General features: G+C 43.8%; 1 protein-coding gene across 2 annotated transcripts in view; it reads left to right on the top strand.

Moving 5' to 3' along the window:
• The window catches only part of LOC115465396 (follicle-stimulating hormone receptor-like), a 355,843-nt gene extending 341,548 nt beyond the window's left edge, over positions 1-14,295 (top strand). Inside the window, exons 9-10 of one of the 2 annotated variants that reach the window (XM_030195839.1) lie at positions 4,191-4,376; positions 11,980-14,295. In XM_030195839.1, the coding sequence (XP_030051699.1) occupies positions 4,191-4,376; positions 11,980-13,219 (1,426 nt within the window). In that variant the 3' untranslated portion in view covers positions 13,220-14,295. The remainder of the gene's footprint in view (positions 1-4,190; positions 4,377-11,979) is intronic. The other variant, XM_030195840.1, reaches the window with a different exon arrangement.
• The last annotated feature ends 495 nt before the right edge of the window (positions 14,296-14,790 follow it).

Here is a 14,790-nt window from a genome sequence, read left to right as displayed (position 1 = left end):
CCCTACCATTGATTTGAATGGTAGGCCCAGGAAGGCCTACAGAGAGGTGAGGGGGGAGTAGTGGTGGTGGGGAGGGGGTCTGAGATTGGGTGGGGGTTTGGAGAGAGGGAAATCTGATTGGGGGGCTGGCCAATGTTCAGGAGATGGTCGGGTGGGAGATATGGATTATGTGGGGGGGGGGGGGGGGGGGGTTAGCTAACTGGACAGTAGACTGAATATCTTACCTGGCCGCCTGCATTCTGGCTATGGCCCAAACTGGCACAGAATCCAATACCCTCATAGGTATTGACACTAAATATCTGCATCTAATTCAGCCCATGGTGGTCACTGTTTAAAAAATCTCGTACTGCCTCTGGCTGAATATCGACTGGTAAGAGGCACTTTTACTAAATTGTGGCAAAATTTTACATTTCCACACAGTGAGTGCATGCCCAATTTACATGTGCAATTTGAGACCTGAGCCAATCAGTGATAATAATTGGCTGATAACAACCAATCATCATCACTAATTGGCAATAATTGGGATTTCCACGTGATTCTTTTTAGGCATATTTTAAAAAGAGGTACAGATAAATTCTAACTCACATAGCTGAAAGGGGGCCCGGCCATAGAAGGAGTGTCAGGAGTGTTACTCAAATCTATGGATGTGGGTCTAGATTTTGGGGGAAATGCCTACATTTAGATAGGTATTTACACCAGATTTTCAGTGGCGTAAATGGCCACACCTAAATGCAGTGCATATTTTCTAGCGAAAAAGGTGCCAGTACTCAAATGCCAGGCCACCCTTCAGGAATGGGGTGATCACCGAGAGTCCCATCCCACAATAGCCAGGCTCCCTGCAACCAGTCACAGAAGCTATGACAAGGCAGAATTGATGTGTAGAGCCTGAGATCTTTCATTAAAACTTGGGGACCATGGGTCAATTTTAGCAGACAATGGAAACGGTACCAGTACTCAGTACCCCCTCAAAAAAAGCCCTGCCTAAATATATACGTGTTTCCTGTCCCTATTCGCTATTCTATAAATTGTGCCTAGCTTTAGGCATGGTTTATAAAATAATGCTAAGCCATTTTTGTGGATACGTCTATATTTAAGATGCCATTTCCAGAATCTGGACCTATATGGATAACTAGTTCTGAGTATACATCAAATGTGGACTCCACTATTGGCTATAGATAGAGCAGCAATATTCAGCCACTATATATATAATTATCCTGCTTATTTTCGAAGGAGAAGGCCGGCCATCTTCCGTCACAAATTGGGAGAAGGCTGGCCTTCTCCTACGGCTGGCCAAATCGGTATGTTCACGACCAAGCCTCAAAAATGTGCCCTAAATGACCAGATGACCACCGAAGGGAATCGGGGATGACCTTCCCTTACTGTCCCAGTGGTCACCAACCCCCTCCCACCCCCCAAAAAAAATTAAAAACATTTTTTGCCAGCCTCTATGCCAGCCTCAAATATCATACCCAGCTGCCTGACAGCAGTATGCAGGTCCCTGGAGCAGTTTTTAGCAGGTACTACAGTGTACTTCAGGCAGGCGGACCCAGGGTCACCCCCCCCCCCCCCCCACCTGTTACACTTGTGGTGGGAGCCCTCCAAAACCCACCACAAACCCACTGTACCCACATCTAGGTGCCCCCTTGAGCTGTAAGGGCTATGGTAGTGGTGTACAGTTGTGGGGAGTGGGTTTTGGGGGGCTCTGCACACAAGGTAAGGGAGCTATGCACCTGGGAGCTTTTTCTGAAGTCCACTGCAGTGCCCCCGGTTGGTGTCCTGGCATGTGAGGGGGACCAGTGCACTACAAATGCTGGCTTCTCCCCATGACCAAATGCATTGGATTTTGCCGGGTTTGAGATAGCCGCCATTAGTTTCCATTATCGGTGAGAACCAATGGCGGCCATCTCTAACGCCGGGGATCTCTAAGGGCAGGCCAAATATTGAGATTTGGCCGGCCCCGACCGTATTATCGAAACAAAAGATGGCCGGCCATCTTGTTTCAATAATGCAGTTGGGTACGCCGCTTGACAGGGCTGGTGTTAGAGATGGCCGCCCTTATAGATGGCCGGCCCCATTCGATTATGCCTCTCCACGTGGTTTAGTTTAAAATTTCTTTTTAACAGTCCTAAAATAACTTGCTTAGTTTTACATATAGCTAGTCATTCTGTCCTCACTCTGCCCCCAACTCCACCATGGCATTATGGGCCAGAATCAGTAAACGGCACTGAAAAGTAGGCGCTGGGAAAAATTTTAGAAAGGGCACTCTGGCTGAGCGATCTTTATAGAATAGCTCTTATCCTGGGATTCTATGAGGCATATTTTCAAAGCACTTTGGGAGGCTAAGTTCCATAGGTTTCTATGGAACTTTGGAAGGCTAAGTGCTTTGAAAATATGCCTCTATATATGGCACCTTAATGTCCGCACAGAAATCGACGTGTATTCTATAACAATGCGTGTAACTTAATTGGTTAGCTGATCAGCGCTGTTAACTGGGATGTAATCATGCAATTATAGACATTAAGATTTATGTGCACAACTCGCTAAGCATATTGTGTAACATGGTGCACGTAAATTTTAAGTTGCATAGTTGAAAAGGGGGTGTAGCCATGGGCAGGGTGCGGGCATTTCTAAAATTTATGGGGTCCTTTTACAAAGGCACGCTTTTGGGCACACGCAGAATCATTTTTCAGCGCACCTGGACATGCGTCAAAATCAAAATTGCTTACCGCTCACTAAACAGAAAGTACCGCTGGGTTACCGCAGCAGCCCCGCAGTACTTCCCACCCCCAGCATGCCGTCATATCCAGCTCTACAAAAATTATTTATTTTTGTAGCGCTGGGGTGTACCCAGCGGTAATCAGGCACTGCCATGCACTGCCCGGTTTCCGCCGGGTTAGCATTTGATGCCCTTACTGCCACCTCAATGAGTAGCGATAAGGGCTCCCCCCCCCCCCCCCAATGGTTGTGCCACAAGTGCTTTACCTGCCACATGGTCATTTCCTTCAGAAAAGAAAGACCTACCCTTTTCCCAGCTGCGGTAAAAGGGGGGCCTTGGCATGCGTCAAAACACGTGCCGACGCCAGCCCAGGCCCCCTTTTGCCACAGCTTGGTAAAAGGGGTCCTTAGGACCCTGTTTACTAAGGTGCACTAGCATTTTTAGTGTGCGCTAAAATTAGCTTGTGCTAATGCTAAGGACATCCATAGGAATATATGGGTGTCTCTAACATTAGCGCATGCTAATTTTTCAGAAGGCGCTAAAAATGCTAACGTGCCTACAGCGCGGCTTAGTAAACAGGGCCCATAGCGGCTGCCATGCGGCAATACTGACACAGCCTATTCAAGGTGAATGGACTGTGTCGGCATTAGCGCACAGCAGCCGATAGTCCAGCTTAGTATATGGGGGAAGGGTAGATTGTGAGCCCACTAGGGACAGAAGCAGCGCGTTGTTTCTAGCAAAAAAGGTACCAGTACTCAAATGCTAGTACACCCTTCAGGGATGGGGTGATCACTGAGGGACCCATCCCACAATAGCCAGGCCCCCTGCAACCAGTCACAGAATCTATGACAAGGCAGAATTGGTGTGTAGGGCCTGAGCTCTTTCATTAAAACTTGGGGTCCATGGGTCAATTTTATTAGACAATGGAAAAGGTGCCAGTACTCAGTACCCCCAAGTACCCCCTCAAAAAAAGCCGTGGACAGAAGTACCTGTATATAATATAAGGAAACCACTTTGGTTGTACCCACAGAAAGGCGGTATCTAAAACATAAAAAAACTGGTCCAAAACCCCAGAAAGTTAAATAAGGACTATACTGCATATGGACATTTTAATAACAATAGAAACTCTTATGTTTTTAAGTAATAAAAACTATCTCCCTTCTTAGTACAACAAATTGAAAGGCAGATTACAAGAACACTACATTACAATGTCCAAATTTTTCCCCTTACTACCTTGAATTGCCACTTAAGTATTGAATTTTGAAATTCAATTTCAGTAACAAGTTGTAGCAGTAATTGCTCAGCTCTGATTGCGTTACCTAATGTATTGATCTCAAGTGAACACTCTCTGTATCAAAGATTTAAAAACAAGGAGAGGAATTTTATGATTGTGGAGGAATATAAAACTTCATCAAATTGGTCCATTTGTGTTTAATTTGCTTTTCTACAGAGGGCATTTTATTTCTTCTTAAAGGGATATTTCAAGAACAAGAATCAGTGTTTTGCCAAACTACGGGCTAGAAAACATTAAGAAGCTAAAAGCCATGTCAGCCTACAATTTAAAAAAGCTACCTTTGCTGGACAAGTTTTCCGAGTTGATTGATGCTCACCTCACCTATCCTAGTCACTGTTGTGCTTTTGCAAACCAGAAAAGAAAGAGGTGAGCGGATCCTTTTTTACATCTTTTTTTTTTTTGCTTTTTTGTTATTATTAATTATTTTATTTTAATTTTGTTGGAGGTAAAGCATAATTTTTTGACATTTTAATTCAGCTGGTAGACTAGATAATAAAAGTATTATGAATCATTTGATGACTAGGTGAAATATAAGAAATGGCTTTAACTAGGGCTGTACATTTAACGCATAAAATGTTTAACTCGTGTTAAACTTTTTAATGCGAGTTAACAGCTTTCTCCCCCCCCCCCCACCCCACCTGTAAACATCCAGCATTGCTCTGCCTGCACTTCTTCTCTGGCACCCTCCTCTCCTCTTCAGCTCCTCCTTTCTGCTTCTCAAGGCCACTGCACACAAAGCACGCTGCGTGTCATCGGCTTCAAGCCTCTCTCTGAAACAGGAATTTCTGTCAGAAGAGGCGGAACATCCTGTTACAGAGAGGCTTCGGCACCGGCGACACATCCAGTGTTGCCAGGTGCCAATTGGGCGGTTTTCCGCAACCCGCCACAGGAAATTTTTGCCCGCGGCGGGTTGCGGTTTTTTGGGCTTCTTTTTTGTCTTTTGGGCGGTTTTTTTGGCGGTTTTTTCGGCCGTGGGGGGCGGGGTTAGTGACGTTTTGGGCGGAGTTAGTGACGTTCTGGGCGTGGCCGATGACGGGGGAGGCGGGGCCGATGACGGCGGGGGCGGGGTTGATGACAGCGGGGGCGGGGTTGATGACGGTGGGGGCGGGTGATGACGCGGGGGTGGGGGTGTCAGGGGTGGGGTTTGAGTTTGGGCGTGTTTTGGGCTAGATTTAGGCTGGTTTGGGTGGGAAAAAAATTTTCCACCTGGCAACCCTGGACACATCAGTATGCTTTCACTGCAGTGGCTGTGAGGAGCAGGGAGATGGAGTTGCAGAGGAGTGGGGGCTGCTGGAGAGTAAGAAGAGTTCGCTACACCAAGGGGGGGGAAGGGGCGGGGGCCTACACAGGGGGGGAGTGGACAGCGGCAGTAGAAAGAGAACAGCCAGAAATGAGGGGAGGAGGGGATAGTGGGCAGGAAGAAAGAGGTGAAAAGTGAGCGATGTGGGGGAGGGGTGGCAGCGACAGCAGAAAGAGAAGAGTGAGAGATTCGAGGAAGGAGGGGGCGACAGTGGGAGAAAGGAGAAGAGCCAGAGATGCGAGGTGGAGGGGCAGCTGCCTCAGAAGAAACAGGAAAAAGCCAGAGATGCGGGGGAGGAGGGGACCACGGCAGAAGAAATTGAAGAGCAAGTGATTCAGGGTAATGGGGCTAGAGGGGGAGAGAGATGTGCCAGAGAAGTAAAAAGAGGTGCCAGGAGAAAAAGGAACAGAGAGAGAAAGAAAGATGGGGACCTCAAGGGGAAGGAGACAAATCCTAGAAATAGGGGATGGAAGAAACAAAGAAGGGAGATGGTGCCCATAGAAGAGAGGGGAGAAAAAAGAGAAGGGAAAATGGTAATCATTGATGGAGGGAAGGGAAGAGATAGTGCCAGGGGAGGGAAAGCAAGGTAGATGGGAGGACATGGAATCAAAGTTATTGGCTGAATGTTTAGGATCAATAAAAAATGTAAACTATCAGGCTTATTTTCGAAAGAGGGCACCCATCTTTCGACACGAATCGGAAGATGGACATCCTTCTCAAAGGGTCGCCCAAATCTTTAAAATGGAAAGCCGATTTTGGGCGTCCCCAACTACTTTCCATTGCGGGGACGACCAAAGTTCCCGGGGGCGTGTCAGAGGTGTAGCGAGGGCGGGACCTGGGCGTGCCTAACACATGGGCGTCCTCGACTCATAATGGAAAAAAAGGGCGTCCCTGACGAACACTTGAACGACTTTACCTGGTCCTTTTTTTCTTACGGCCAAACCACAAAAAAGGTGCCCCTGCTGACCAGATGACCACCGGAGGGAATCTGGGATGACCTCCCCTTACTCCCCCAGTGGTCACTAACCCCCTCCCACCCTCAAAAAAAATTTTACAAATATTTTTTGCCAGCATCTATGCCAGCCTCAAATATCATACCCAGCTCCATGACAGCAGTATGCAGGTCCCTGGAGCAGTTTTAGTGGGTGTAGTGCACTTCAGGCAGGCGGACCCAGGCCTATCCCTCCCCCTACCTGTTACACTTGTGTTGGTAAATGTGAGCCCTTCAAAACCCACCAGAAACCCACTGTACCCACATGTTCGTGCTCCCCCCTTTACCTATAAGGGCTATGGTAGTGGTGTACAGTTGTGGGGAGTGGGTTTTGGGGGGCTCAGCACACAAGGTAAGGGGTCTTTGTACCTGGGAGCAATTTATTAAGTCCACTGCAGTGCCCCCTAGGGTGCCCAGCTGGTGTCCTGGCATGTCAGGGGGGCCTGTGCACTACGAATGCTGGCTCCTCCCATGACCAAAGGGCTTGCATTTGGTCGTTTCTGAGATGGGTGTCCTTAGTTTCCATTATCGCCGAAAATCAGAAACGACCAAGTCTAAGGACGACCATCTCTAGGGACAACCTAAATGTCAAGATTTGGGCATCCCCGACTGTACTATCGAAACGAAGATGGACGCCCATCTTGTTTTGATAATACAGGTTTCTCCGCCCCTTCGCCGGGACATCCTGCGAGGACGCCCTCAGGAAAACTTGGGCGCTCCTTACGATTATGCCCCCTCCACGTGTACATCTTACAGTTATTTTACACTTGGATCATGCAATTAATCACATGATTTAAAAAACTAATCGCAATCGATTGTGCGATTAAAAAGTTTAGTCAATGAGCTAAATGATACCTAGTGTCCAGTGTACTAAAGCATGTTAATGTCATCCTAGGCAAATACACACCAAACCCCTGATTCTATACATGGCACCCAGATTTAGGCACCTAAATCTGAGCATGATCCTGAGATGCATGTGCAACTTAATTGGCTAACGAACCCTTAACGAGCCAATTATTGATGTTAATTGGCACCAATTACGATTTGTGTGTGCATCTGGCTCCATGCTAGTCTACAATTCTTGAACTTTAATCCCAGCATAAACCCCGGATTCTATATAACACGCCTAGCATTCTGCGCTGAAATATAGGCATATTCCATAACAATGCACGTAACTTAATTGACTTAACAAGCCAATCAGCATTGATAACAGCACCTAACAATCAATAATGAGTGCTAATTGGCAATAATTAGAATTTACACGCACAACTCACTAAGCGTATTCTGTAATGCACTGCACCTAACTTCTAATGTGCGCAGACAAAAATGGGCATGGTTAAGGGCAGAGAAATGGGTGTTCTGAAATTTGTACGCATAGCTATAGAATATAGCCCAGTATGCCTAAATCTACATGCTGGAATTTACACCATGCTTTTATAGATGTAAATGGACACATGTACTTTCAGGTGCTGGGATATCAACTAACTGTATTCTATATATTTATCTGGATTTTGCTCATACCCTTTTCATTAGTAGCTCAAGGTGAGTTACATTGGATATTTTTCTGTCCCAGGAGGGCTCTAAGTTTGTACCTGAGGCAATGGAGGGTTAAGTGACTTGCCCAAGATCACAAGGAGCAGCAGCAGGATTTGAACCGGCCACCTCTGGATGGCAAGACTGGTGCTCTAACCACTAGGCCACTCCTCTACTATATAGGTGCCACTTATAGAATATGCTTAGACAGAAATCTTTTCAGTGGGGATATTTTTAAGCGCCATATTTAGAATCTGGCCAACATACATCACGAAAAGTTCAGAAATGAAAAACAATAATATTAACCTCTCTCACAATGTGCTAATATATTCAACCTAAGCGTTTATTGTACTTCTGTATTATGTACTAGACTTCTACAAATCTAAATTTTGTAACCGCCTTTTTAGCAATATTTAAGCCACATTGAACCTGCCATAAGGTGGGAAAATGTGGGTCACAAATGCAATAAATAAATAAAAAATCTTTTCTTCAGGCACAATAATCACCATGTATTCAATGTAACTCACAGACCTTTAAACTAATGAAAAATAAGTGAATATGGACTTTCAGAAACAGCGTACATTTCACTTGTCAACTGCTATAAAGATAGCAAAAGAACGCTTTCACTCGTCATTGGTCCACACATTTTTAAAAACCTTTTTCCTTTCTTTTATAATCTTCAACTCTTCTGGACTTCCATAGCATTCAATACTTATATATTCAAAACTCCATTATACAAAAATGAAATTCAGCACTGAGGAGCCCTTTTACTAAGCCGCGTAGGCGCATACGTGCGCTGAATCCGCACCAAATTGGAGTTGCCGCCCGGTTACCACGTGGCCCTTGCGGTAATTTCAATTTTGGCATGCGTCCGCTACGTGTGTCTGAAAAATATTTTTTATTTTCTGGCACGCGGAATAAATGCGCGCCAAGTGTCATTTGATGTGCGTAGGTCATTACCGTCTGGATTCTTTACCACTAGGTCAATGGCTGGTGGTAAGATCTCAGACCCAAAATGGACGCGTGGCAATTTTGACTTTGCCGCATGTCCATTTTCAGCAAAAAAATAGACCTTTTTTACAGGCGCGGTAAAAAATGGATCGGTGCGCACCCAAAACCCGCACCTACACTAACACAAGCCATTTTTCAGCGTGCTTTTGTAAACGGACCCCTCAACTTTCCAGATGGATTCACTGTGGAAAGTTAAGTGCTGAATTTTATTTTTGTATAATGGAGTTTTGAATATATAAATATTGAATGCTATGGACGTCCAGAAGAAGATTATAAAATGATGGAAAAATGTTTTTAAAAAATTTGTGGACCAATGATGAGTTTTTCTGCTATATTTATAGCAGTTGACAAGTGAAATGTACACTGCTTCTGAAGGTTTATATTCACTTATTTTTCATTAGTTTAAAGATATGTGAGTTATATTGAATAAATGGCGATTATTGTGCCTAGAGAAAAGATTATATGCTGGGATTCAAGGATTTATCTATTCCTCTGCATTATTTTATTTATAGAGCCCTAGTAAATTGATTTATTCTGTAATGCATGGCACCCGAATTCCATACCATGCAACTCAAAAGGGGCAGGGCTATGGGAGGGACATAGGTGTGTCAGGGGCATTCCAAACAATTCTGCACGTTGTTACGGAATAATGGATCAGAGCGTCCAACTTCGGTGCTAGCACTTACACCAGGTTACAGCAGGAGTAAGTCTGGTGCTCAAAGTTAGGGCTCTCAGGGGCCCTTTTTACAAAGTGGCAGTAAGCCCAATTCAGGCTTACCGCATGCTAAATCGGTACTACTGCTGGCCCAACGCGGCTGCTGATGGTAGTTCTGGCTGGAGCGCACGCCATTTCCAATGCTCCGGAAACATTTTTTTTTCTGTAGCGTGGCGCTAACCCGGCGGTTATTGGGAATCGCTGCACACTGCCTGGTTACCACCGGTTTACCATGGGAGCTCTTACTGCCACCTCAATGGGTGGCGGTAAGTGCTACCCACTGCTTGGCCACGCAATAAGGATTTTCCTACTGTATGGCCATTTGGGGGGGGGGGGGGCTTTTTACCTGCTGTGTTATAAAGGGCCCTGGCACATGGGAAATTGCCCCTGCGGCTACCACAGTGCCCTTTTTCCCGCAGCTTAGTAAAAGGACCCCTATGTTTAATTTTATAAAGGGTGTGCACCCTTTACAGAATTGCACCTAGCGCCAACTTTTGAGTGCCATTTCTAGAATCTGGCCCCCTAAATTATTTTTAGTATGAGTAACTTTGGTAACAGTAGGTGTAGGAGGCAGTCCTATACATTGGCACCTTACAGTTACGTGCCACATTCCTGCATTACTGCCGAGAAAATTGGCGGTTATGCATAGAAGTGCACTATGCACCATTCTATAAAGTTGCATGTAACTGGTTTGGCGTACGTGTGCTAGGGAGCATTCCACGGGTGGAGAATGGTTGGGGGACCACCAAGTGACATCCTGTAAGATACGTACCCCCCCCCCCCCCCCCACACACAGACACACACACACACTGCACTAATGTGCTAATGATTACACCATGTCTATGGGAAGCCTGATGTTCCATTTTTGGCATATCAATGGTGGCCTGCACTAGTATCCTATAACAAAATCTTGGCACTAATATCTTGTTATAGAACTGACCTTCAGCATGCACCGATGGAGCGATAAAAAATTGGTGTGCAACTTTCTACAGTTATCTCTATAATGCAAACTCTTTACTAATAATGCACTAGGATGTGAATTATGAAAATATCTCATTACTTACAGCAAAAATGTATATATGTAAAAAAAAAATTACAGATGCATTACAAACACCTTAATGAAAAAAACTGTCAGGTTTAATTTATTTTCTGTGACATGATTTGCATGTATTTTTACCATCTATATAAACCCATGCATCTTTTGCAGTTCATTAATATGTGCCTTTAATTTAATTTTTGTTAGATTTGTACCCCGTACTTTCCCACTCATGGCAGGTTCAATGCGGCTTACATGGGGCAATGGAGGGTTAAGTGATTTGCCCAGAGTCACAAGGAGCTGCCTGTGCCTGAGGTGGGAATGGAATTCAGTTCCTCAGTTCCCCAGGACCAAAGTCCACCACCCTAACTACTAGGCCACTCCTCCACATATTAAGTACTGCATATGTTGCCTTTAATTAGTCTCAGCAAGATATTGGAAAACAGTCTAGAAATAGCAATTCCAGACTTATGGTCAATGCAGAATTGTTTGTACATAGTGTGAGTTTAGTAACGAGAGTTAAATATCTGCAGACTAGAGCGTAAAGGTTGTTTTAAAACACCATCTTAGAAACCCTGAGAAAATGAAATAAACTAGCACTTTAGGTGCTGCTTACAGAAGTTGAAAGTTATGATGTTACTGCAATTAAAGTCAAGGTAATATGTGATTCAGTGGTAAAATCTTAGAGGCCCTTTTACTAAGCCGCGTAGGCACCTACGCACGCCCAATGTGAGTTAATTTGCAGTTACCGCCCAGCTACCGCGTGGCCTGTGTGGTAATTTCATTTTTGGCGCACATCCGCTACGCGCATCAGAAAATATATTTTATTTTCTGGTTTGCGGCGAAAATCAGGCGGTAACTCCGACTTGACTCCCGTAGGCGATTACCGCACTGTTAACGTGAGAGGACTTACCGCTAAGTCAATGGCTAGTGGTAAGGTCTCAGACCCAAAATGGATGCGCGCCAATTTTTATTTTGCTGCATGTCCATTTTTGACAAAAATTCAAAAAAGGCCTTTTTTTACAGGTGCGCTGAAAAATGGATCTGCACGTGCCCACACTAGCATAGCCCATTTTTCAGCGCACCTTAGTAAAAGGACCCCTTAAAGCACAAAGAAAGAGTGCACAATTACTATTAGTTTTCCAAAAGTCTTTGTAGATGGTGAGACCTTTCAAAGGGATGACTGAAAAGAAGACCACACAAGTCTGTTCAGAAATTACCACAAACATGCAGGATTAAAGACTTTATTAGAGAATGTTATGTCGTAGGAATTCCCACAATAGAGATCACTATTTCCAACAAGTATTTTCTTCAATACTTTTCCACTATTTTCATCGACAATGCGCTTTTTTTTTCTAAATACTCTTGTTTTCCTCTTTTTAGTGCAGAAATACATCCTATATGTAGCAAATCTTTTGAAAACCAAGCCTCTAATGAAAACCCCGTGGAGAGGATACAGAAAAGAGCTGCAAGTGAAGATTACGTTTCAGACTATGAAGACTATATCGACTGGGCAGACAATGGCGATGGATTTCACCCTGACTATTTCTTCTGCAATAAAGCACAAGATGTGACTTGCTCTCCTGAGCCCGATGCATTTAATCCATGCGAAGACATCATGGGATACAATATTCTCAGAGTCCTTATATGGTTTATTAATATCCTAGCCATCACTGGAAACATCACCGTCCTGATTATTTTAATAAGTAGTCAGTATAAATTAACTGTTCCCCGATTTTTAATGTGCAATCTTGCATTTGCCGACCTGTGCATGGGCATCTATCTACTGGTCATTGCAGCTGTGGATATTCAGACCAAAGGTGAATACTACAACTCTGCAATAGACTGGCAGACTGGAGCAGGATGTGATGCTGCAGGATTCTTCACAGTATTTGCAAGTGAACTCTCCGTCTACACCCTGACTGTGATCACCCTGGAAAGATGGCACACCATCACATATGCAATGCAGTTAGATCGCAAAGTTCGCTTTTGGCATGCAACAATTATCATGATAATTGGATGGGTTTTTTCTTTCACTATGGCTCTTCTTCCCATCCTTGGAATCAGCAGTTATATGAAAGTTAGCATCTGCTTGCCTATGGATATCGAAACGCCATTGTCTCAGGGTTATATCATATTTATTTTGGTATCGAATGTCTGTGCCTTTTTAGTCATCTGTTCCTGCTACATCCGAATATACCTTACTGTTAGGAATCCTGACGTAGTCTCTTCAAGCAGTGACACGAAAATCGCCAAGCGCATGGCTATACTGATCTTTACCGATTTTCTCTGCATGGCTCCAATATCCTTCTTTGCCATTTCAGCATCACTCAAGGTTCCTCTTATCACAGTATCAAAGTCAAAGATTCTTCTGGTTTTATTCTACCCAATCAATTCGTGTGCTAATCCCTTCCTGTACGCAATTTTTACGAAGACTTTCCGCAGAGATTTTTTCATCTTGATGAGCAAGTTTGGTTGCTGTGAAATGCAAGCCCAGATCTGCCGCACGGAAACGTCTTCATCTGTTCAGAACTCTCATATGAGGAACGGCAATTATTTGCCAAATCCGAAAAACAGTGCTGGTTCTGTTTATACATTAGTACCCTTGAATCATTTGACCTGAAATACAAGGCTATATTTTTTACCTTGCAGAGGCAGCAAAATGGTTTCAACTGTGAATCAGTAAAGAGAATTTTCATTAAACTAATATTTTTTTTTGAAGCCCATCACATTTCTGAATGAAAATGTAGATGTAGAAATTTAATATTTGGATTCTAAATATTGACAAACTGTTACCCCATTACAGGTTGATGAGCAACAAATAAAGGGCCTCATTTTGCTAACGTGTATTAAGTAGTTAATGCACGTTAATGCAACTTAAGTTAAATAATGCAAACCCCATTATTCTCAATGGGGGTCTACTCACTAAACATGTACTTAACTCAAAGTAATGTACATTAGTATCCAAGAACATGTGTTAACTGGTTAACGTATGACAGTTAAAAAGGCCCAAAACTAATTTCTCACTGAACATTATCATATCATAAAATCAGAACCCAGTTTTTCCAGGTTCTGATTTTTCTGTCCCCTTCATTATGGAAGGAAGAGAAAAAACACCAGCCATCTTTGTTAGATCATTACTTTACATAGTGAGAGATATGTACTGTACATGTCTGTTGAAAATGGAAAGATGAAACAATTAAAGAGTACACAATTTGCTTTCAAGAAACAACGGGACCTGTTTACAAAGGCGTGTGTAGATGCCTATAATATTCCTATGGGCGTCTACACGGTTAGCGCCCGCCTTTGTAAATAGAGTCCCAAATAACTTGTAAGGCAAAGATACTATGTTTACTAGGATAACAAATTTTCCTTTTTTATTGAATGCCATTAGTTTTTATGATCAATGAAATGAATCTTATTAGAGTGTACACTTGATTTTGTTTGATAACAAATGGTAAAAATGAAAATTGCTTGAGAGTGAACATAATAGCTTTTATCTTAAAGATTCATTAGTCTAATAAATGCATCTGTACCTTATTTCTCTGTTGGTATTACTGTAGCAGATTCTCACTATTAACATTCGCTAAGGCTTTTTCCCCATTCTGTTTTTTTTTTAGGGGAAGGGGAGAGCAAATAGCTTACTATAAGGGCCTATTTGCTAAACTGCATTAAAGGGAAATGGAAAGGGGATGGGATTTGAAATGCTGCCTTTTTGTGGTTACAATCAAAGCAGTTTACATATTACGTGCAAATACTTATTTTGTATCTAGAGCAATAGGGAGTTAAGTGGCTTGCCCAGAGTCACAGGAAGCTGCAGTGGAAATCAAACCTGGTTCCCCCAGGTCTCAGGCCACTGCACTAACCATCAGCTTATTCCTGTCACAGTTTTTAGAGAGTAATTCTATGTTTTGGAGGTGGAGGAGGTACCTCTTTTTGGCCTACATTATAAAACAGATAGATGCCTATCAAGCTTATTTTCGAAAGAGAAGGGCACCCATATTTCGACACAAATCGGGAGATGGGCGTCCTTCTTGCAAAGTCGTCCAAATCGGCATAATCGAAAGCCGATTTTTTGACACCCTCGACTACTTTCCATCGCGGGGACGACCAAAGTTCACGGGGGCGTGTCGGCAGGGTAGTGAAGGCGGGACTGGGGCGTGATTAGGAGATGGTCGTCCTCGGCCGATAATA

Source organism: Microcaecilia unicolor, chromosome 3 (genome assembly GCF_901765095.1).
Source record: "Microcaecilia unicolor chromosome 3, aMicUni1.1, whole genome shotgun sequence".
In the NCBI taxonomy this organism is placed as follows: domain Eukaryota; kingdom Metazoa; phylum Chordata; class Amphibia; order Gymnophiona; family Siphonopidae; genus Microcaecilia; species Microcaecilia unicolor.
Note: the sequence above shows the minus strand (reverse complement) of the source record. Positions and strands in the feature narration are given on the sequence as shown.